A 25,194-nucleotide genomic window follows, 5' to 3' on the forward strand; every position below is an offset into this window, starting at 1 on the left:
CCTCCCTTCATGAAAGAACAATCTGTGGTATGTTCAAAGGTTGTGAACTCTGCAAGGATGGGCCAAATTCAAATCAGGCTGCAATGGAGTTGTACCTGCTTGCACCAGATCCGATTAAGCCCCAGGAGGCTGATTCTCCACTATCTGACATCTTGTATAGTCATTGACCCCTGGGCAGTGAGTGCAGAATGCTACCAGGTCAGAATGCTGGTGTTATTTAAGCCCGTTGCATTCGCTTTGTTCAGATGTCAGTGATTGCACAAGATATGGGGCAGTGGTGAAACAGGCCCTATGTCTTCAAAACAGGGAGAAAATCTACAGGAAAACATCTATGTTGGGTTTGTCAAATTCAGATGAGAATAACCACATAAAGAGACAACAGGTAAGCTGGAAAATTAATTGTTTTATAAAATAAGATCCTAGAATCCTATCTGAACTCCAGTTTTTAAATATGGTACATTCATTTTCTCACAGAATATTTAAATATTCAGATCATTTGTGGTATATTTCTCATACTATTTGAGTTAAAAGCTTTGGATAAATTAAACTCCTACCAAAAAATACCACAACTTATACAGATAAAACTAAGTAACAATTAAAAAAATATCCACAAAATAAAGAAAGTAGACTCTCTTAAGAAATGCTACATAATATCTGCTTAAAATATACTTGATCATTTTAGTCTATCTTGAAAATATAGTTTGTTTTTCATTTATCTTTCTAAATTAAATCTAATATAATTTCCATTTAAGTTAATAAATATGTACAACAAAATCCTTTATATCTTAATGAATATAAATAGTAAATACTGTATTAGGCCTGGTCTAGCATTCTTTTCTCATCCAATGACTTCAGTGGTATTTTTCAATTTTGGATGCCCAAGGTTGTAGATCAGGACCTAAACGTCATCAACTGATTGATAGCTTTTATAGAAGTGACTTTATAATAAAAAGCCCCCTAAGAACACTGCTATAAGCTTAGAGTTATTCCAGTTATACATTCCTATAAATAGTCAGGTACAATGTAGGGGAACAATGTTTCATGTTAATTACTGCCAACAGTAATTAAGGGGAAATAGTGGAGAATGAATAGAAAAATAACTTGAATTAGACACATCTTTTTTTTACCGATTGCACTTGGTTCCCTATCATTTCTAAAAAGAGTTTTTGGTATAACTGGTACATTGTAAAACTGTGAAGAAACTTGACCACCTTCTTCAGACTTTGGATTGTTTTTTTGGGAAAGTGATATGCTTTCAAATGCTTTAGCCCATATGTTAGGGCCTTAATTGTGTCTTGATCTCTGTTTTTTATTCTCCACAGGTTAAGAAGCTTTAGAATTTGTTCTGTAGATTTGCACAGCTTCATAGTGCGCTCAATATCTTCTTTTCCTACTTTCTTTCCTGGTAAATTCCCCATCAAAATGTTGAGATGTTCAAAGGTGAGATTAGCGTGGACAATATGTTTTAAGACACTGTTTTCACACAGATCAATATCTACACAAGACAAAAAGCAAGGAGGGACATTAACAAGATGCATTACTATTTTATCATTTTAAAACAAACTCTAATGTTAGAAAAAGACATGTATCCACTCAATATTTCCTAGTTTTATTTCCAAATAACTCTTTTATCATTGCTGTTTTAGGCCCCAATCTTGCAAAGCATTTAAGCATGTGTGTAACTTTCTTCATGTAAGTAGTCTCAAGTTACACACATACGTACTATCATACATTTATTTTTACAACCTCGTAATGTGCATCTTGTCAGGTATACAGTGCATGAGGCAGGGCTCTGTATCTTACTTTACGTTGCATGAACATTTTACTCCTGATATACTGGAAATGCCTAGGCATTTTAGTTATAACTGTCACTGGTGCTTCAGGTCCAACATAATGCCAGCTCCAGCACAGACATAAGTAGACATAGATTAAAAATGGTTTCTCTAAGACACCATTTCAAATCCATTTCCTTGTAGAACAAAAGTAATTAAAATCTGGTGATTGCTGAGGGTGGCTCAAGTGAAAAGGGTGTGGTGGTTTTCAGTGAAAGCTCCAGCAACAAGTGTTAACATCACAAAAACCTGCCATTGCAGTCTCACCTTTGACACCCGGGTTGGCAGTTTCGGCAGAGAGATGAAGGAACAAGTAGGGATATTCTTTCCAAGAAGGGAAAAGCAGCTTTTCAGGGGTATGTGTGAGACTTTGAATTGCCAGTGCCCACACTATACGTGTTCTGGATATCTAAATGGTCTCTCAAGCCAGCACTTATAGTGCCTTATATCATACATTGTGAGCCTGAGTTTCCCCTCATCTGTACACACCCACCTCCCACTTACCTCTATAGTTCTTGCTCTGGTATAAATGAGGGCAGTATGGACCCTGAGTATCACAATACTCCCTCTTCTGATGGTCCCAAAGGGGCCCTAATTTACATCCCATAAATATTACTCAATGGGGTTGCATAACATGCGAGTCTGGAGAGAATTTGGTCCTTTCTGTTGAACCACAGTCACACTCATGCAGCTCCCATTGACATCAGTGGGAGCAGTGTGCCCACAACCCAGGGCAGAATTTAGTCCCAAGAGATTACAAAAGTGCTATTTAGAAAGTTACTTCTTCTGTGCTTTTTATGCCATCTGAATTACCTTGAATGATCTTCTTGACCATATCCTGTTCTTTGTTTTGCAGCTTCCATAATTTCAACAGTTGGAACATCTGTTCTTGAGAATTATGTTTTTGTTTAATCCTTTCTATATTTTCTGCATTGATCTTTGTCCCCGGCAAACCATCCGTTAGTATATTCAGCCAGTTAGGGGCGAGTTTTGTAGGAACAGCAAACCTGAAAAATGCTTCCTCGCATAGGGTTACATCTAACAAATAAATAAGAGAAAAAAGGATGTCATAGAGTTCAACGCTAGAAGGGGCCAGAAAATCTTCTAATCTGACTTTCTGCACATCACAGGACACTAATCCTCACCCAGTTACCCCTGCACTGAGCCCCAATAACCTGGATAGACCATTATTACAGCTTTCAGCAGATTAAACTATTGTATGCCACAAGCACAGAACAGAAGAGATCCAGGTGCACCAACATCGAAGGCCCCTGCAATGACAGGGAATTGATTTGGTGAGATATATCAGGATGATCCTAGCAAGTGTCTTAATTCTTGTGAAATTGTTTGGCCCTTGACAAAGCACAGAGGGTGCAGGATTGTAAGAAAATCTATTTTAAAAACATGTTTAAAATAAGGGAGTGATCTTTATTTAATAGCACTATGTGCTTCTTACCACTTCTATATAATCTAATCTACAGTAACTATAATTTTACAGCTTGCCCATTACTGTAATAACTGAGCACCTACCAAGTATAATAATTTTACCATAGCCATTGATAATCCCATTTTAATAATGCTTGTAGATATACTTACACTACACTCTGGCATTATACATACCTATTCCGCATTTTTGAGTTGATGCATCCGTGTTATCATGACACATATTGTCACGAAACATATTGCCCGTCAGTGCTGTTTTAAGACCCAGCGCACTGCAGTTTGTGTGTTTTTGGCAGGTTGCTTTGGATGACGTTTCATTTGAGAAAAATCCTTCTGGACATCTCTTGCAAATGGTATCACTCTCAGGGGTACCTTTAGAAAACCAAAAACCACTACCTTTTACAAAAGATACATATTGTGTGTGAGTTTTTGTGCATTATGAAAGAAAATAGCAAAAAATAAATGAAGAATTCAGATTTTCATGCTTTCTCACTCATATCCGAACACTCACTTGGAACATATTTGTATAATTTTGAAAACTTTTCTCTCAAATTCAGATGCTCATGCTACAGAAGTATGTTAAAAAATGCTTTTAAATACACTGGCTTCTCAACTTTTCATACATTTGTAAATTAACATCAGATAACTTGACTCTATTCAGATGTTTACAAAAGATGGCTGACCTTCATTTTTCATCCATATTGATTTTTTTTGTTGAGAATCTATTAACAGGCACAAGAAAGTGGTCCAAATTCTGTTCTGTTACAGCTGTGCAGACAATCATGAAAATAAATTACTCTGATTGTAACTGAGTAGAATTCAGCCCATTTCTTTAAATTTGTTGCAAGTAGGTTCTTTTTGTGTGTGTTCAGTAATATAATTTGAATATAGTCTACATATTGGCCTTTAAATTAAAACCATTCATCCATTACAATTTTCCTTCCTTCCTTTACATATGCACATTTGTGGAAGTTTCTCCAATAGGTATTTTTAATCTCTTAAGTATGAAATTCCAAGGTTATAATAAATTATGCCATTGCATAATCTAAATGAGTTTCCAAAGCCTTTAAAAGTAAAATGTTGTTCAGTAACATGGTAAATTCAAAATTATATATTGACCCCTCTTTCTTGGATTGATTATATTATGCTACACTTGCCCAAAAATCTAATAAAAATGTATGATCAGGTAAGTATATAGACAGTATATGCCATAACTGCTATTATAAAGAATGCATTTATTGTCCCAAAGTTAAAGAACTGAGACAACATGGAACATTACTGCACCACATTGACTGAGAGGGAGAAAATGAATGCATGAAACTTAAGACAGGCAGCTACTGTAAAGAGTCTATCAATTGAAAATCCTAGCTCAAATCAAAACTCATACAATATAGCCCCAGTTCATGAGTTCATTTCTATTCAGCAAAGCATTGAGACCAATGGGACTTAAGTATTTGCCGAGAGAAGCACATGCTTAAATGCTTCAACAAATAAGGATGTACTTAAAGACATGATTTAATTCTTTGCTGAAATTGGGGACTATATTTGCATATGAAAATGCCTCCATCTAGTGTATTTTAGGAGTACTTGCTGTTAAAAGCTAAATGCACAGAGGTTTGCATTAAAATAAGCATATCCACCTTTGCTACAATTTTACATTTCTAAGACTCCCTTAGCAACAAAAAGATATGAATCTCTGAGTTTTCAAGTAGCCAAGAAATAAAGAGTATGTTTTTATATACTCACATATAGAACTTCTGCTTTCACTAGTTAATGAGTAAAAACACCTGCTGGACAGCAAGAGCTCTACTTGTTCACATCTGAACTTCAAAAGTGATTCTGTAAAATCACTTAAAAGAAATTGCATGTTTCCACAGCTAACCCGCCAAAAAGACAGTGACAGAATAATGCATCACAGAAGGCTATGTACAGGTCTGCCTTTGTAATCGGCTAATATTATGCAATGCCAGCTGCTGTAAACAATATGAACATCCAGCTGACAGAGATCTGCACATTTCAGATGATCAGGCATCAACTAGCATTTCTAAGAGAATTTCTGGTGGACTTTCCCCTACCACAGATATGCTGCTTTCAGGTTTTTCCTTCCAGAGAGATTAACAGTTCCACATTTTGGGAGATGGAGCCAGATTGTCCTCATTCCTAGAAATACCTACGGGGGGGACACAAAGTCCATGGAAACTCCATTAGATTCCCCTTGCAGAGTTTCTTCTGCATCTTCACCCAATTTGGAAAGGAGTAACATGGGGAATCTGGGGACCCAGCAGAATCCTAGGCTCTACATGGATAAAGCAGCATGGCACCTCTGCACTGCTCCTCCAACCTCCCTGCCATAGAATTTGTGCTGCCATCGACTGTCCCTCTTATGCCCACAATCCCCCACTCCCCTGAGGGAAACAGCAGATACAGAGTGAGAGTGAATGCTGCTTTGATCTGCATTAACTCCCAAGAGAATTTCTGCTAGGAAGTCTGCCACATTATTCAGCAGCATAGTGCAGAGAGTGGCTAAGACTCGGTGCGGATTTGACAGGATCAGATCTGAAAGACTGTTCTTGCAAAATGGTCGAAAATGGCAGAAACTTTGTATGATTAGGCAAGCTCATGTAATTTCTGTCATTTTGGGGTGAAGTCTCCCGAGAACAGATGTCACTATGAGATTTCAGTTGAATCCAAATCCAAACCAGAAAACAAGCCCCCTGTAGCTTCGATTTGACCTAGAATCAAAGCTATAATGGCTGATTTAGGTCCAGAGATTAAATTCCTAATCATTTTTGCAATTTGAGGTTCTAATTTTGGCCCACCTCTAGTTCGTTATCAGTCCTTCGAAGGAACTCACATTCTCGTTAAAATGACAGTTTCAAAAGTAAGAGTCATATGTTATTAAAACTACAAAACACCAAATCTTATTGAGAGCGCCAATGTGAGAAACACTCTGATCAGTTTACAAAATACATTAAAATAAGAAAGTTCCAGTTGCCAGAAACAATTTTGTAGGACAGAGTCTATATACTATAATGCAAATATAGGAACAGTCCCAGAGAAGGATGAGGCCTTTATGTATCCAAAAGAAACAAATCATGTACAATGAGCTCTCTTGGATGACTGCTAAATTAACAGTGTCTAATAGTCTGTCAGTAGGCTCCCTTCCCAGAACAAATATGCTTTGATGGTGTAACATGCCTAATATTAGACTGGGAGGGTTACTTGTTGTCTGATTTCCTTGTCTCTGAAATATTTATAATGGCCACCAGTGCATGCCTCAGAGCCTGGGTGCCAGGACTAAGATCAAGGAAGAAAAAATTACTCAATATGCATAATTTTACAGTGCTACACTTTCATGGATCTCAACACACTTTACAAAGCTGATTAATTGTCCTTTATCTGCACTTACAGAGAGGGAAACTGAGGAGCAGAGATGTTAAGTGATTTGCCCAAGGTTACACTGAGGCAGTGGCAAGTGGAAACAGAAGTCAGATTTCTGATTCTCCAGCCTGTGTCGCAGACACTACATTGTTTCCATATGTGATTCTGAGGCACATTTCTGACAGACTAAGGCCACATTCTCTCCTCAGTTACACCAGTGCAAACACATTGTGTTCAGTGATGTTGCATGAATGTAACTGAGAACACAATTTGGTTCACTGTCGTTACGTCTTCCCGCAATTGCCTTGTCTTAAAAAAATGAAGAATGGAAAAGTAATTGTCTTGCCAGTGTCAGTGTCGCTATTTCTTGTTTGACGCGTACTTCTCTTTCGTATGTGCACAATGCTGTGGTTTGGGAACCTATCTCTCCAAAAGATTATGTAATTAGATCATTTCTCTTCTTCTGGAAGACCTATTAGCCTAATGATTTTGGCTTGGTCTTGGCTGAATGGCTTCAGTTTAGCCATTATTTTATTATCCTTTGATGGATACAGTAAGCAGGCTTCCCACATAACACAGACTCCTTTCATGGGTCTTCCAACTGGCCATGCTTATGCACATTGTTTCAGGCCCCTTGAGTCTTGCTTCTAACATAGTTATAAAAGCCACTACATCAAATTTCTTATCTAGCAATGCTTTTGCAATCTGTGTACCAACAAATTCAATACTAGTGTAGCTCTAAAAGTTTCAGCTAATGCTCCTACAATAGTTAATCTCTTGTCACTTTCTGTATGTGCATGACTAGGCAAGCAGTTCTTCAGCTTTGGAGATTGGGGTAATATGGTTGAAAAAGACATCTCTGAGACATTCCTTTGTTTTCCTGTGTCTCCGTCCCTTCAGTCTCTTCTCTAGGCAGTAACCAATCTCAAGTTTGTACCTGCCTCTATTCTTATTACTGCACGTTTCTATAACACCTTCCATCCAAGGATCATGATGCCCTTGACAAACATTAGCGTGTTAAACCAAAGAACATATTGTGTAAGAGAGTGACTATTATTACCCCAGTTTACAAATTAGGAAAATGAAGCACAGAGAGGCTGAATGATTTGCCCAAAGATCATACAGGGAACCTGTAGCAGAGTTGGGAATAAAACCTATATCTTCTGACTCCCAGTGTGCCTTAATCCTTATTATTCATCCCTATTATTTTATCAGATACTGTGAAACTACTGGATTATTTTTAATGGCTATCTGGTTTAAGCACAAGAATTGCCATAAGTATACATTTTGATATCCATTGGGTGACAATAAAACCTTGGATCCCATTCTAGTTCAGGAACTCTTGACTAAACTAATCTGGGATGTGTATTTAGGAGTATTGAACTTACTCCTAATAGCAACAATTATGTTCTGATTAATAAAGTGCCAGAGACAGGAATGTATTGCATTGAAACGTTTCAATGTTGATAAATTTCATGTTGAAGCAATTGCTAATAGCTACATGGTAGCGACTTCCAGCAAATTCTGTATATTGGATAACCAGCTGTGTATCGTGGAGGAAGAAAGGGATTTTTTATTTTGGGATTCTGTCACAGAGATTGCTGGAGAACAACTGGAGAATAAAGGAGCATGAAGGAGAATGAAGAAGCAACACTGGATTACAGATGATACCATCAAATTATAGGAGAAAAAAAGAGGTGCCATGTAGAATGGATGCACTGGAAAGTCAGAGTTGAGTCAGTAAAGAGAGGAGGAAATGGGCAAGAGAGGAGAAGAAATGTCTTGAACAAGGGCTGTAGAAATTATTGTAATCAATCGTGGACTTGTATGACACAGTGCATTGAGGAAGCCTCTAAAAGACATGACCAGAAATGTGTATTTGACACTTTGAAGGTCCTAATTGAACATCCATTCTCACAGCTTCCTCCAGTTAAGGACAAAAATAGAGAATACTGTCAGGATATTGGTGCACAACTTAAGCATTGGCAGGAGCATTATTGTGAATTAATGAACTGATCCCCACCAAATTGTAAACTACAATTTAATCCAAAAATGAACCCAGCAGAAAACAGGCTGGTGACAGTAGAGGAACTAATGCTTTCAGTCAAACTGTTAGAAAATGATAAAGCACCTGCTCTTTGCAATATTTTATCAGAACTGCTAATGAGTGGAGACCTGGATTAGTTCATTGGCTTCAGAGTTGTCATAAAAATTATCACATTCCAGAAGACTGGAAAAGCGACTGCATTATTTCTTTTTTCAAAAAAAGAGAGCAATCAGCTTGCTCAAATTATAGGAGAATAATGTTGCTGTCAATCCCAGGGAAGGTGTTTTTGATCATACCACTGAACCAAATGAAATACTATCTCAACCCAAAAATGGGAGACAACTAGTGTGGTTTTTGTACAGGTCAATCTGCAATCCATGCTATATATGTTCTGTGAAATGTTACTGAAAATGATTCAGTGGGACTTAGTGGGCCTAGTGGAGGAACTGTACCACTCTACATTTAGCTGTATGAGTATCAACAGTTATATTACAGACTGGTTTTCAGAAAAATTAGGAGTATTGCAAAGATGCGTTCTCTCGTCTATATGTTCTAATAGACTAGATGATGACAAAGCTGCTTGAGGCCAAAGTCGGAGATGTGAAACTTAATGATTCATCTTTAGAGGACCCTGAAAATGTGGATGATATTGCCTTACATGGAGAGACTACTGACCAACTACCGCTAATGCTGGAAGAGCTGCGAGAAACTGCAGAATCCATGGGATTTAAGATCAGTGGTGATAAACCAAAGCTATGCATGCCTCCTATAAAATCTAAATGGAGTTGAATGTTCAAACTTTGGCTCCTGACTTAGGCACCACATTTCTTTACTTGGGCACTCTGGTCACTTCTTTCAAACGTACTCACTGGTAGCCTAACTCTGTTCCCATTGAGGTCAATAATATAACTGTCATTGGCGTCAATAGGAGTAGAGGTAGGTCAATGCTAACTACTTTTGAAATTTCTGTTCATAATCCTTTGTTTTTCTGCTACCAGAGTTTCAAAGTTAACAGTGATACTAATTATGCCCCAAACCTGCATGGATCTTTGTGGCCCGAATTCCATAGATTTGCATGGCTCTCAACACGCAACATTCATTGGGATTCAACACAGGAATAGAGGTCTGTGCAGGTAGATCCTTTTGCACAATCAGAGCCCATGAAACAATTTAAATACCATATAGATCTATGCAGTACTATGAAGGATATGGTGTAACTATGACTAGGAAGAATGCCAACTTCCATTTCTCTTAGGCCACATTAAATGTTGGCACTAGACTTGGCCACATCATTTGCAGAATGATAAAATATTTTGTTTCAAGACAAGAACTTAGTCTTGTCTTAACAATTTATTTAGTCTAAAATGAAGAATATGCTCCATTCAAATGACATTGCGCCAGCCTTTATCCCTCCCAGACATACAGCATGTTACCAGCTTGTCTGACAAAGAAGTAGTTGGCTGGTCTGTGGATGATAATAAAAATGGTTTCCCTTGCAGTTCTCATTTAGGACATGGGTAATTAATTATTACCACATATTGCTCTGACTCTAGAGTTACATTAATATTGTTATAATTATGCTCTTCGTGCTGCATCAGTTAATGCTTCTGGTGTTTGTCAAGATACACAGTGGCTTGAAACAGCAGATTTCAAAATGAAAAACATTATTTATCACACAGAAATACTGTATCCCAGATAATGTTCCTTTAAAAGAGGCTATCCATCATGTTTCTCATTTGAGTGCAATTTGCTACATTTGGTACTGCCATTAGGTTATATATTCAGTAGGAGCAGAGTATTCCACTGAGAAATGTTCCTTTGACTATAGTCCAAAGCAATGTCACAACAGTAACAGGTTGCATTAGCTTTGCCATTTAGTAGCCTGTAATTTCATCTGGACAAGTTTGTTTCCTAATCTTTAAGTGCCACGAGTCTTTAATGCTTTGTACAGCTCTAATTAATTCTGTTGCATATTGAAAACAGATACATACCTGGTTGTACTACACCAAATCCAGGAGGACATTCTGTGTGCCGTAAGCAAAACTCTAGTTCAAGGTATCTCCCTTCAATACATTCACAGATGCGGTTCTGTGTACTGTTGCATTCTTGCTTCACATACTGCAGCTCTTTGCACACTATGTTGCAGTACTGGCATTCATCGTTGCTATTCCAGTCCTCTGCGTAGTACTGATCTGGACATCGTGTGCATTCCGTCTTTCTTACAGCTGTACAGTGCTGTTTGACATAAGTTCCAGGAGGGCATAGGTCACACATCAGTTGACGAGATGTTACTGGGTCATAATGGAGGTACTTTGGGGGGGTGGCTCCTTGAGTTGTCCACTTAATAAAGATATCCAAGAACTAGCAAAAGGGAAATAAAATATTGTTCTCTTTAGTCCTATGAGACATCACGGGCAAAGAAACCTGCAGTTCTAGGTATTTATGTACCTAATTATGTTTATCTCTTCAAAGTCATTAAAATAAGATGTATTGCAGCAATATATAAAAATATTAACCAACTTTCCCACTCTCCAATGGCTACATTATCATAGAAAATTTAATATTTGAAAAAAAAATCAGGCATTCCATATTACAACTATTAAAATATTCTGGAACCAAGCAGCTCCACGCTAACCCTAAAAAATTCAATAGCATGATTTTATGTTATACCCCTCTATTTTCCTGTGTCTATTCATTAGCTAACAAAGGGACTTTCCCTACAAGTTCATACGCATTTAAGTTGTTCTTTGCAGGATAGGGCTCTTAGACTGTAAACATTGTGGGAACAGGACTATGGGTCTCGATTGTCTTCTGACTTACGCTGGTGTAACTACAATGGGCCAAGGAGCTGTGCTTGTTTGTTCCAGCTGTCTGTCTGGCCCACTGATTTCAGTGTAATTGCTCCTGTTTAACAGTGATGTAAGTGAAAGAAGGAAAATCAGGCCATCAGTATCATGAAACATCATGCAGACTTATAGAGCAACAGAAATTATAAATATATTATTGTACAGTTGCACATCTTAATTATGCTGTGCTAGATAAAAAACTACTGGACTGCACTATTACCAAAAAGGTAGATCAAAATTCAAAGCACGCTCCTTTACTGTATTTATTTTTAAAAACAAAATAAATATAGAGCATGCTTTTTTAAGCCTGTGATAAAATGTAGCAGCTGTTTAATATCCAACAGCAGCACTAAACAATAGCTTTAGACAGATGTGGAGAATGCTACAACTAACTGAAATTGCAGGGAGATTTTAGGGGGGGTAGAATTTAATCATGTAAACTGGAATGCCCCAGAACACTAAGGCTAATGCTTCCTGTCATGGGATCTCAGTTTTACATCTTATCCAAAAGGCACATGCACCTGTAACAATACTATCACTATACTGGGCGCTACCTAATGAATAATTGGCTCAACTACCTGCAGTAACTTGAGTTTTCCTTGGAGGTCTCAGCAAATGCTAATCTGGGATGACCTTGCTCAGCTGTGAGATCATCACTAGGATGTCATCGTTTTGTCATCTAACTACAAATTTGGTTTTGCAGTTTCTCCATTACTGCACCAACAAAGTGCATGAACACGTGTTTATTTCGCTGCATTAAGTGCTGTGATCCACACGATTCAGAATTCTGCTCCATCCAAATGCTGTGCATTCTAGTCATTGCCTCTCTTTTAAATCTTGTTCGTTTTACAATTATGTGAATCAGTTCCTATGTATTACCTTTTCTTATGGCTATTTGTGGAAAACTAGCGTGTGTGTGTGTTACTGAGGGATTCATCCTCTAGATTGGATTATAATGAGAACTGAATATAAAGGGTACACCAGCAGATCTTTATTTTTTTAAAGTATATTTGGCTGTCCATCAATAGTGCTGGATTGATAACTCTAGCACCACAGCTCTCTGGTTATACAAAGGAGAAATGTGACAGTGACAACACAAGCTTGTCCACACCAATGTGCCCTAATCCTGACCTTGAGGAACCATCTCTACGTATAAGTGGCAGCTCGCGCTCTATGACCATTCAGCATTAGCCTCCCTATTGAGGTTACATTAAAGGGTACCAGATTTGCACTCTTTATACATGGAAAACTCCCTCAGGCACAAAACCAAAACTGATATGAATGGGAGACATGGACACGTGACCATCACTTGATTATCAGGTAGGTTTCCAAACAGCTATCAGATTATACTGACTTTTGGTCCCTGCTGCCCTGTTAGGGGTCAAAAGGCTTTCTCTGACTCTCCTCGTGTATCCAATCCTCCCTGGAAGTGCAGCATAGCTTTCATGGGTTCAGTCATACATTTTAAGGCCAAAAGGGACTATGAGATCACCTTGTCTGATCTCCTATATAACACAGGGTATAGAATTTCATTCAGTTACCCCTTCATTGAGCCCAATAACCTGTCCTTGGTTAAAGCACGTGTATCCCCCTTGTGGTTTAGAGAGCATGGTCTCTTTAAAACCTCGTCCTGAGACAGAGGAAGGCCTGGTTGTTCCAGGAAGAAGAGGTGCTGGTTGTTCCAGAGGGAGGGGAGTCAAGAGAGGAGAAAGTGACAGTGGCATGTGTGTGTCTGGAGCTCCAGACAAGAGGCATACAGTGAGCAGGACCTCATGTAGAGAAGCAGATGAGAACCAGCTGGAGACCAGGAGGGACAGAGCAGCCAATCAGGGACATCCTGGGCTTGGAGCCAGGAGAGGCACCGTGCCAGGAAGGAATCATCTGAGAAGGACAAATCAGAGCCAGACCCATGATTACCGTTACCCAGAGCTGCATGGGGCCATGAGTACTGGGGCTTGTGACCTTGCATTGGGAATAAGGAAGGAAATTGTAGCTAGCTAAGTGGGGTGGTTTTCACTCTGTGTGGGCTTGCAGAAGGCGGCAGAAGAGGGCACTGGAAAGGTTTGCTGGGGAAAGTTTACTGATGTTGAAGATGACCAGGAGCATCCAAGACTCACTGCTGAACTGGAACTCTGCCCAGGATTCCTGACCTCTGAGTCTTGACACAGGGCTCAGTATCTATCCTTTTATACTCTGGCACCACCGGTTCCGTGGATGCTCATCTTGGCTGTAACCCTGTTTTCCCACTCCTCAAATATTCTCCCCTGGTTGTTTTTCTCCATTCATCCCTCTGTAAATAAATATTTCCCTTTCCTACATTCGTTCTACTATTCCAGTGTGTGTGTGTGTGTGTGTTTACACTGAGGGGTTTGGAATAGATGTCCTTGGGGTGGAAGGGAGTTTCCCTGCTGCATTCCTGCATGTGCCTTTTCTTGGCCAGAGCTACCCACAGAGCGGACTCCGTGGTGGTCACGAGGGTGCTATAGTTACACATGTCTTCCAGAAAGGCATCCAGTCTTAATCTGAAGAAATAACAAAAAGGAGACTCCACTCCTTCCCTCAGTACTTTGTTCCAATAGGAAATCACCCTCACTGTTAAAAATGGGTGCTTTATTTCTAATTCGAATTTGTCTTGACGATTTACAGCTCTACTTTTCTTAAATGTCTGGATCTGATTCACAGAAGCTATTTTTTAGCAAGAGGGAGTAGCACATTTTAAAAAAATGAATGGCTTTTCACTCATGAGCCACATATCCACCCTTGGTAAAACCTCCGACTATTAATCTAGTAACAAAAAAGCCCTGGTAATCTCATACATCGTTGTTAACAGTCCAAGATTCCCTTGCGGGGTTTTTTGTTTCCTTCACCAGGCAGATCATTTAGCAAGAATGAAACCAGCCTCCCAAATATCCTAAGCGCTTGCATGGGCAGCACTTCTACAGTACATTAGAGCAGCATTTGTCAGACGTCAGTGTGGGGTGCAGAAACTGAAGTGACAAGTCTAAGCCAAATGCTGTAATTTGGATGTTTATGGAGCGCTGAGGGCTTCAGATAGCACTCAGCACAGATGGGAAGCTGGCATTATGTGAAAATTATTATGCAGCTTGAATGGAAATTACAGCAGGTCCTGGGTACAGAATATCTCTGCCCTGTAATGCGTCTGAACGCTGCTGTAAAGGACAAAGCTTCTCTTACTGCAGTTGCAGACTTCTCCCTCTTACCATTCATTCTCTCATTGCACACACAGGAGCACATTTTCCAGACTGCTCAGCACCCAGGAGTTCCCACTGTGACATGGCTGAGTAAGGAGAACAGGGTTTGGCTCGTTGTCACTAGCTGCCAATTGTTACAGAAGACCATATAGGGGAGGCAAGTATGAGATTTCATTGTAGGGGCTGGGCCAGTTTTTCGAAAGAGCTCAGTTCCCAGAATCAGGGTCAGATGGCAGGGAGAGGAAGAGAGTGGGCAATCACTGCCTTGCAGGATCTGGTCCTAAATGATGCACCTCATTAAAAATAAGCAAATTGTTCCAGCCAGGTTCAGAGGGGAGTTAATATAAATATTGTTTTGGGGACCACCGAGGTCCAGCCTGGTGGGGATAATAAAACAAACAGACCTGTGTATGGGTGAATCTACTTATTTAAATGTCTACCCCTGGTAAGCACAGACTCCCATGTAATACTGTGGAGGAGCATCAGTCATAATAATCTACATGTGGATATAAAAAGAAAAATCATGAATGAATGCCACAATGGGCCATTCAACAGGCCAGGTTGTTTGTTTGCTTGTTTGTTTTAAAAAGAAAAGAATATCACAGGCACTAGGCAATCTTCTTCTTCTTCTATTCCTTGACACACATCTTGGACAGACGTATAAATGCAATAATCCAGACAATCACTCACTGGCTCACTCATAAGTACATAGCACCATGCTATTCTGTTTTGTTAAAGGTTTTTAGGTAACATTACAGGCATAAATTGAATTAGGATCTCAATATCCTAGCAGATATTACATTTAGTTTTGAACACAATGCCATGTTATTCATCCAAACATTCACAGAACGCCATTCTCATGTATCATGGCCCTTTATCACAGCTGTAGGCCCACCAAAACGACCCCTTGAGACAGAGACAAGAAAACCTATTATTTAGAAGAATATCTTCAACTTAAGAAGAGACACATTACACACTTTGGGCATTCTGAATCCATAGTTAGGTATTTACCTGATTTTCAGAAATGTTATAGAAATATGTGCATAGAGGCACTACACAGCATTATTATTATTTATTATTTCTATTAGTGTAATGCCTAGGAGCCTTACTCATAAACCAAGACATCATTGTGCTAGGTGCTGTACAAATGCAATACAAAAACACAGTCCCTTCCCCAAAGAACTTACATTTGTTTGCATCTGCTTGACCTTGAGTCATTCCTATCTTAGGTATGCATTGCACTTTATATAGCACATGGCTTCCCCCCCCCCCCCCCACCAGTCCAGGCTGGGATCAAGCTCATTCTTCACTCAGGCAAAACTCCTATTAATGTGAAGGGCCTATGGCTAGAATAGGTTGAAAGAAAATATTAAACACTCCACCTCCACCCATAAGAAACAGACATTTTAGATTAAATGAAAGCATAGCCTGAGTTGCTTGGCTGGTGGCCTAAACAGAAAAAACAGTATTGAATTAACTATATCAATGAGCCAGAACCATAGCTGGGGTAAAAGGGGCACAGTTCCACTGATGTCAGCTCATGGACACTAGCTGAACATACAGCCTATCATCTTAAACTCCATTGTTATGTTTGATATATCTGTTATCTGAAGAAGACAAAAAGTTGAAAGACTGAAAACCTCTTGTTTGAATGCCTGCTGGTTAATGAAAAGTAGTACACCTAGCAGCAAAGATGGGAAATTCAACTACATTGCATATGCCTGACTCTTTTTTGTAAAAACAGTGACAATTTGTCCTACTCTGAGCAAAGATTTTAAAGCATTTTATATTTTAGATGGCATCAATACTGAAATTGAAAGGCTTTTAAGAGGTTATCTAGTAGGAGGAAACAGTTTTAACTGTTTTTTTGTTTTGTTTTGTTTTGTTTTGTTTTGTAATTTAGACTTTGGACTTTTTACCGTTTCATGGTACTCTAAATACTAAGGGTAAAATTCTGGACTGTTAAACCACCTCAAGTCTATTGGCTTCAATACAGTTTCACTGAGAGCAGAATTTGGTCCTAGCTCATACTACCTCATGTCTCCTTCACCATCAAATCCAAAACAGGCATGTTTTACTTTGAAGGAAGAAAAAGTCTGTCTTGAATTTATAGAAGTGAGTCAGAAATAATGGTTGAGAAACTATAATTGGGTAATAAATTGGCATCCAGTTGATCCCTTACTCATAGATGCATCGACTTTAAGGCCAGAAGGGACTATCATGATCATCTGGTTTGCAGGCCACACAACCGCATCCACCCACTCCTGTAATAGAGCTTAAGGCACTGTCCCAGGAGTCTACTGCAGCCAGCCATGCCCCAAATCATGGACTCAACAGTTAGCCTCAGCCTTTGTGCATACCATGACTATCACTTTCACAATTGCCATTTAATGCATTTAAGGCTACCAGAGACAGCCTCTGAAAAACCAGTACTAAAGAAAAACGTAACAGAGAGAAAGAAAACCCACTGGACATTGACTTTGCCAATACTCTGTTGGATCCTTGAGACTCCCTTCAAAATTCCTCTGATTTCTATGCTCAGATTCAAAGTCCCCCTGGTCATAACCACTACCATTCAGACCAAGCAATGCCGGACCGGACTCTTTTTTCAGAATCAGTCAGTGATCTCAAGCGACCATCTAGAAGAGTGATGCAAAGTGCCACATCTCCCTTCCAGGAGACTACAACCATGGCTAGTCCAAATCCTCATCCAAATCGCACTGAAATCAATGGGAAAGAGTGGGAAGCTGGGACCAGGAATGGGACCAACATTTTACTGCACAGAACATTAGGGCACTGCCTGAAAATGACCAACCTGATCCTGTAGGATGCTGCCTGAACATTCCCAACACCCCTTGAAGTCAATGATACTGAGTACCTTGTGGGATTGAGCCCTTACACCATAACTACAAACTGAGCAGTGGACATATGTAGAGCAACAGGTGGTTTGTTACAGAGAAAGGTCAAGAAAAGTTACTGAAACTTAAGATTCAATTTAAAAAAAAAAAACAATTCAATTCTGAAATGATACTGGTAAAATAATTCCTATACATCAAAAATATCTCATGCCATATGCATTAAAAAAAGAATAATATCCACTAACCTTATGGGTGAAATTCAATTTGATCTCTGATGTCATATCATAGGTCCAATCCTGTGAAAGTTCCTATTGGACCCTACAGGCCCAATCTTGCTAAGAAGTACTAAGTATCACACAGAATTTAGAACTCTGCCAAGAAGATTTGGGATTAATCTTAAAGACTTTCATATAATGTTTGAATCGGTCAATTGCATGAAAAATAATGAAGTAATACATGATGCATTAGCCATAACTGATAGTCCCTAGAGACTGTGTTTAACTTGGATTTATTTTTTTTTAAATATTCAATTAGTTCTATGTTTATGTGTGGTTTTTTGTCTAACATATTTAATGCCTTTTAACGTATCAGTCAAAATTAGTTATATAAAACTAAAAAGCAATCCTTTGGCAGTGCCATTCAGCACACGGGCCTAGAGCAACATTTTTTCCACACATGCTCTACATCAGCCTGCACAAAAAAATCAGAGGACCCGCCAAATGCAACATCAGACAGTTTTTTTTCTTTGAGCCTTTAGAAGAGGCTTTACAAAGAGAAATAAAGTGATTGATTTACTTTATTTCAGACACTGGGCACAAAAAGTAGTACACACCCTTTACTTTCATCTTTAAATGCAGCTGCTTGATTTTCCCCGTTAAATTAAAAATTAACTAAATGACAATGCAAATACAGAAAAAAACCCTTTAAGCATTGTTCCCTGAAATCACTGCTTTGTGAGTGTAAGGAAAGTAGTTTTTCAGAGAACAAAAATGTTATTATATGGCTTGGCTTTGTGGTTTTGGGCAGCACACCAAAGGAGAAAGTTTAATTTTTACTGAAAGAGATAAATCTGTTTCTGTTTTGAATTCCAAGTCCATCCTGAAGCATATTTTCCTACTTGATAAATAATGATTCAATTTCACTTTGTCAAAAATGCTGCCCCTTTGTAATCGATACAAAGTAGAATCTCAGAACTCTGCTGCTTTACTTTTCAACAGAGTATTTGAATGAAGTCAAAACTGAGGGCTAAATTATGCCATCAGTTCCTAAACAGAACTCTCAATTGAAATCAGTGGGAATGTCCTGTTTAAAATCTAGTGGCACAATATGGCCTATAGTACTGAATACTTGAAATGACATTGAAGATCCATCACGCTATTAATAGTTTAGTTAGGCAAAACAGCACAATAGGGAATCACCGAGTAGATCAGATCAATGGCCATCTAATCCTAACATCCTGTCTTTGGCAGTATACAAACTTTTTCAGACCTAGAGGGGAAAGAATCCTATCACCTGGCTAACTAAAAGATACTAAAACCATGGGCCTAATCTTCCTCACTTTCCTTACTACTAAATCCTATTGACTTAAAATATTTCATTGGGACTGCTCATCTCTGAGTAAATTCAACAGAATTTGACCCCATGGGGAGAATTTCTTTTCCTGAACTCAGCTCATGATTATCTCATACTCTGAAGCATGGGTATTGACAGCCTTGTAAATGTTATCCCACCTGTTGTAACTGCAGGTGCTATTCTTATAGATATGTCTAATCCCTTTCAAATCTTGCTCTGCTTTTTATCCACAAAATATCTTATGGCAGTGAGTCCTAAGGTTTCATTATATATTGTGTGAAAACTCTTGTATCCACTTTAAATTTATGTCATGGCTTTTTTTCATATACTCTTCACAGATATTGTAGGGGTTACAAAATACTAAATTTCCATGGTATATTAACCTCCTTGTTAGAAACTGGGATACCAGATAGTTTACCAGTGCAGGCAGACAAAATATGAATGACATCTTATTCCATCTACATCATTAAAAAATGAACATCAATTACCTCCCAACACTATCTCTTGTTCTAAAAAAATCTATGGTATCTTAAATACTGTTATGTTCACTTTTTAATAGCAACCATATAATGCTATGGGCCTGATCCTGGATGATGCCACGTAACCTTAACTCCAAAGACTTCAGATGCTAGATAACCTAAACTCCAAAGACTAAAGGCAGTGGGCACTTCAAAGTATCAAGTTGGAAGTAGGCAATTGTTAGATCTGTACAGACATGTGATCTTGATTTGTGTAAAATGTTTCTGGCATTCTTTCTTGTGGGATTACACCCCTTGTATGTTACTTTTTGTTTGGGGGGTTGTATTAACCCAAAAGCAAAACTAATCTGAAAGCACCAAGTCTGACTTGTTTTGGCATGAAACACATGTAAAATGACTGAGCTTTACATGCTTTCCATCCAAAGTCATAATTTGTCACGGGTGCACTTGAATCTCAGCCCAAACTCAGCAAACCTTTCGGCAAACAAAGGCTACGTTTCACGTGTGCAACAGAAGCTAAAACCAAACTGGTTTAATCTGGTTTGGGATTTCTTTATGAGGGTATTGCACAACTTCATCACCTTTTTTTTTACATAAAGGGCTTGGGCCCTTTGGAGTTACTAGGACATTTGTTTGATTGCAGTGGGAGCAGAAGCAGGCCCAAAAAGCTCTGAACAGCCTAAACTCCATGTTGAATTCTTCATGTAAGCTAACCGCAGCACATTCAGTATTATCCAAATCTGGAAAAATGAAGCAATACCCTAAAAATGCAAATGTAACTCAACAACTATATGACAAGTACATATATCAATTATCAGGGCCTCTCAGCTCATTGCAGGATCAGACTCTAATTACATAAACTGAGATCTCTTAATCATTAATTGTTCAACTTAATCTTTTAGAAAGATATCTAGCCTATACATTTTCCCCCTAATGTGAGAGGAAGTAGGCTGGCAGTTACAGCACAAGGATGGGAACCTGGAGAGCTGGTTTGTATCTCTGGCTCAGTCGTACACTTAACCCGGGCAAGTCATTTAGGGCACACATTTTCAACTTGGCTGCCTACTTGACTTTAACGAAGTCACCTCTGACCATCAGGCCACTTATTTAGATACCTAAATATGAATGTAGGTGCTAATGATAGGAACCAGTGTTTGAAAGATGTGGATCTTAACCTGTCTCAGGGCTTGTCCACATGGCAAGTTACTGTGCTGCAAGTCAGGGTGTGAATCTACAGCACGTCAGCTTGCTGCACACTAACTCGCCATGTGGACGCTGCTGCAAGCGCAGTGATAGTTCTAGTGTGGTTTAGTGTACCGCTACTTCAAAACGTAGTACTCTAAGCCACACTCAGGGACTTTCACTGCACTATAGTAGTGTCCACATAGGACAATACACAAGCCAGGATATGAATCTACAGCACACCAGCTTGCCGCTCAGTAGCTTGCTGTGTAGACAAGCCCTCAGTGGAATGGGGATGGTAGCCTACCTTACAGAGGTTTAGTGAAGATTAATTAGTCTGCATTTACAGATTTACACATTTACTTTCAGCATTGTGGATAAAGGCTCTCTGGAAGGCTACATCAGTATCATTCCATTTTCAGCAGTCTGAGCATGGCACTGATTAGACAGCAGCTGCTCTTGGATTTGAGAGATGCTGAACTAAATATTCTTCATAGCTACAATTCACAATCTCTGTGAGGATGAGGAAGCAGAGAAAGAAGAAAACCAACCAACAAAACATCTCTGGAAAGATGTATCAGATCTGCAAATCATATATTAATCTCTAGTTAAAATTACCCATCTTATAGTGACAGCAGGATTTCTGAGATAACCCAAACCTATGGCATGCAACTGTCATAGGTATGAATTCATGTCATGGATGCATGCAGGCTCTACACTGAACAGAATTACTACTACAAACACAGTATTCTTCCAGGACGAATGATGGGTGACATAATTTGTTTTATTGGACCAACTTCTATAGCTGAAAGAGACAAGCTTTCGAGCTTTCACAGATCTCTTCTTCAAGTCTGATCAGGAAGATGGTCAGTTAGTAGCAATCCTGTTCAACACAGAGGCTGAATCATGGCCGGAATGAAACATAAATGAGGCAGCATCAAAGTTGCTACAGCAGATTAAAACAATGGATCTAGTTTAAAGTCACAGCAATCTCTTCCAAATGTTCTCCTCACCTGGTAATTTCAGTCTTCTGTTTTTAACACACAAACTAAGTAAAAAAAACAAAAAGAAAGAAAGAAAGAACCCTAAAGGGCTGCAATTAGGAATGTATTACATTAAAATGTTTAAATGATATTACATTATGATGAACAGAGAGGAAGCCAACTTGGTAAGAAGTTAATGCTGACATTCCACACTTAACTTCATGTACCTTTATATAAACAAAAAAGGTGTAATAACATAAGGTAAATAAAAAGGTTGTGGTCTCTCATTTCAATTTCCTGATCATAAACATAACAATTTTCCCTTTCCTTCCAGCCCCTATTAATTACTTGGGTTTATTTTTCAAAAAAGCTCATTCAGGAAATTCTACCCAAAGTAGTATACATGCATTACTCATCAGTGACTGGAAGTCTTGTAATTTGTTATAAATGTAACTCAGTTCTAACTGTTTCAGAGAGTCCCTGGATATCAGTGCCACCATACTTGCTAAGACATTCTATAAAAGTTACTGTATATGAATACATAATAGTCCACTTTTAATAACAACCAAGTACCCTTTAAATATACTGCACAGTCTGTACACGTTTTAAAATGATGTAATGCTTTTTTAACTTCCAAACAGCTAAATGGATTAAACAACATTTTAAAAGATTTGTGCCAGTGCTAAGACCACCAGAGGTCTATTCAGAGCAATTATTTTTAAAAATCCACCAACCCATTTAAAACAGGGGCTTACAAGAGATCTGCTGCCACAGCCTTTCCTGCAGTGACATGAAGGACACTGCTACTAATTCATCATTTGTATATACAGCAAAGTTGAGTAGTTTTAAAAAGTCAAAAGAAACATAATGTGTTCGTGCTTTAAAATATATTCTGTGGTCACACCCTTTTTCCTAAAACAAGAATGTTCTCCCAAGACTGGAGACATTGATCAGTGCTAGTGCAATAATAACCCACATTGACTAGGAAGATTAGGCAAAGATGGAGCTTTAATAAGTCATGAAAGAAACATCCCAAGATAAAAATCCATTCCCAGCTAATATATTTATGCTAATGAAAGAGTGATGTTAGCCTGGTAAAATCGGGGACAGGGGGGGAACAAGATAGGCAAGAACATGAATGCAAAGCAAATGATGCCAATACCTTGAATATGTGATTTTAAAAAATCTGCTTTTCTCCTGAAGTTGGAAGTTCATCCCAATTGAAATCTTACCACAAAAGCCCATGGTGATGAAACTGAACAAGTTTACCAGGGAAATGAAGAGCAACCAAAGAGCGAGGGAAAGGCAGAGTGGATCTGCAGCCTGACCTCTCAGCCTGCAGTGCAGCGTTGCAGACCCAGCCATCCAAAGCCTCCTAGCTGGCTAGTTCCCTCTGCGAAGGGACTTACCACAAGCGTGCAGCACAGGAACTGGTTCATTGTGGTCGGTGTGAGAGAAACCTCAGGGAGCTGGGACGCTAGACAGGGAGTTAGTGAAAGCTCCGGTCTCCTAGCAGCCTGCTTTTACATCCCCCCAACATGAAAGGCACGGTGTATATATAGCCCCTGCTGCAACAGGAAGCATTAGCTCAGCTTTGATCACTCATTCCCTCTCCATGAGCAAACTTTTTTCTTTTTTTTTAAGGAACTTGTAAAACTTGATGACTTCATGGAGCCTGTCAGTGCTGCCCACAGGCTGGAAAAGCAGGAGGGAGTGTCAGGGGCTGGCCTCTGACGGGTTAACTGGGCGGTGTCTCTGCTGTTTGTCCGTCTGCTTTCCAGGGAGGGGAGAGTCACTCACCTCCTGGACGAGAGCGGCTCGTCGGTGGCCCCGAAGAGACAGTTTAAAAATAGCAGCTCCCGGGCGCTGCCATGCGAGAGTCCAGCCTGCGGTGCAGAGACGGGGGGCTTGGGCGCTTTGCATCTGCCGGTGCATCGTCCCCAAACTGGGCAGAACAGAGGAACCTGGAGGCCCAGGGGAGGAAGCTGTCTGCCCAGTGGTGTGCTGCAGCAGGGGGTGGGGAGGGAACCAGTGGGACTCCACTGACGCCCCGTCCCTTCTAATGCAGAAAAGTACCACGCCAGCCCATCTCTCTCCAGCCACCCTGGCTTTGGAGGGCATCACAGAGCTGGATGGGCTGCCTGCCGGTGTAAAGACCTCTGTCTTCAGTCCCTAGGCTAGGGAAGCAGCAGAGTGGGGCAGGAGGGGGCAATTCAGATTGGGGGGAGCGACTTTCACTGTGATTCCAGGGGCAAATTCTAGGGTTTTTGGGGTTTTTTTTGGGGGGGGGGGCAGGGGGGATGTTGCAGATAATAACTTCAATATTAGCTGGCAGGAGCACTGTATCTAATTCCTGTATAAAGAAAGAAAAATAAATAAATATTAGACACACACCGCTCTAATACTAACATGTTCTGACATCTTGTGTCCTGGCACTTAAGCGACGACCCTGGTTAGGTTTAAAATGTTAATGCATATTCTTACTTTGTCACTAACTCTTGAATAAAACAATTGAAACGACTGTAGAAAAATCTAGATGACTTGAATGATGTAGACCACTTATTTTTGCAGTTCACCAAGCGAGGAATAGATCATTTAACTTATGGTAGCATCTTACTAGGGCAAGACCCTGTGAGTTTATGCTGCACCTGCTGAAGATTATAGGGGTGTTACTATACTACAAATAATAGGCTAGAAACTGACTTTAAACAGGAATGAAATGGACGCTTTCAAGTCACTTTCACAGTATTGCCCACCCCAAATAGTAAAAAATCATGAGTCAGGCTCACCAAAACTCATAAGATCAGCTTAAAAATCATGAGATTATGTAAAAATAATAGATTTGGTGTTCTTTTTATTTCCCTTTTGCTTTTTGAGTCTTTAGGATGTACTGGGGTCACATTTTGATGCTTTCTTCACAGCTACAAGGGCTAGAAACTTACCTTTCCTTTTAAGAATGAAGGCTGAAATCATCACATATTCACGTGACTCCAGGAGCTGACTCATGACAAAATCACGAGAGTTGGCAACGTGTTCTGTTACAGCAGTGGTTCCCAACCTTTTTGGCTCGAGGGCCACAGATATAATTTTTACAACCCTGAAGGGCCACCAGTCGCTGCTAGCAGTCCCCTCCACCCCGCTGCAGCCAGATGGAAGGAGTCGCTGATCTCCCTCCCCTTCGCTGCACAGTCTGACAAAAGCTCCTAAGCAGGAGAAGAATTTCCTCTAAGCAATACAATAAAAGTGACCCATTTGAACAGAAAAAGTGTGTCTGAATCCTTCTGCATGCATGCAGGTACCATTTCCTAGTATGCATTGTGCCATGATGTTTTTAAATTAGAAACCACCATATTTAATTA

The 25,194-nt window shown here is 39.4% G+C and overlaps 1 protein-coding gene across 2 annotated transcripts; it reads right to left on the minus strand.

Moving 5' to 3' along the window:
• Nucleotides 1-393: 393 nt before the first annotated feature.
• TNFRSF11B (TNF receptor superfamily member 11b) lies at nt 394-23,548 on the minus strand. Of its 2 annotated transcripts, XM_067530190.1 has the most exons (6): nt 23,245-23,277; nt 21,866-21,900; nt 10,695-11,064; nt 3,453-3,647; nt 2,646-2,870; nt 394-1,495 (listed from the first exon to the last, which is right to left on the minus strand). In XM_067530190.1, the coding sequence occupies exons 3-6, from the start codon at nt 10,975-10,977 to the stop codon at nt 1,107-1,109; spliced, it is 1,092 nt and encodes a 363-aa protein (XP_067386291.1). In that variant the 5' UTR covers nt 10,978-11,064; nt 21,866-21,900; nt 23,245-23,277; the 3' UTR covers nt 394-1,106. The 2 variants fall into 2 exon arrangements, with proteins under 2 accessions (XP_067386291.1, XP_067386282.1); XM_067530181.1 differs by lacking the exon at nt 21,866-21,900 and having other exon boundaries at nt 23,245-23,548.
• Between the last annotated feature and the right edge of the window lie 1,646 nt (nt 23,549-25,194).

This window comes from Emydura macquarii, unplaced genomic scaffold, assembly GCF_026122565.2.
Source record: "Emydura macquarii macquarii isolate MOO-44397 ecotype Brisbane River unplaced genomic scaffold, CSIRO-AGI_Emac_v2 contig_369, whole genome shotgun sequence".
NCBI lineage: Eukaryota > Metazoa > Chordata > Testudines > Chelidae > Emydura > Emydura macquarii.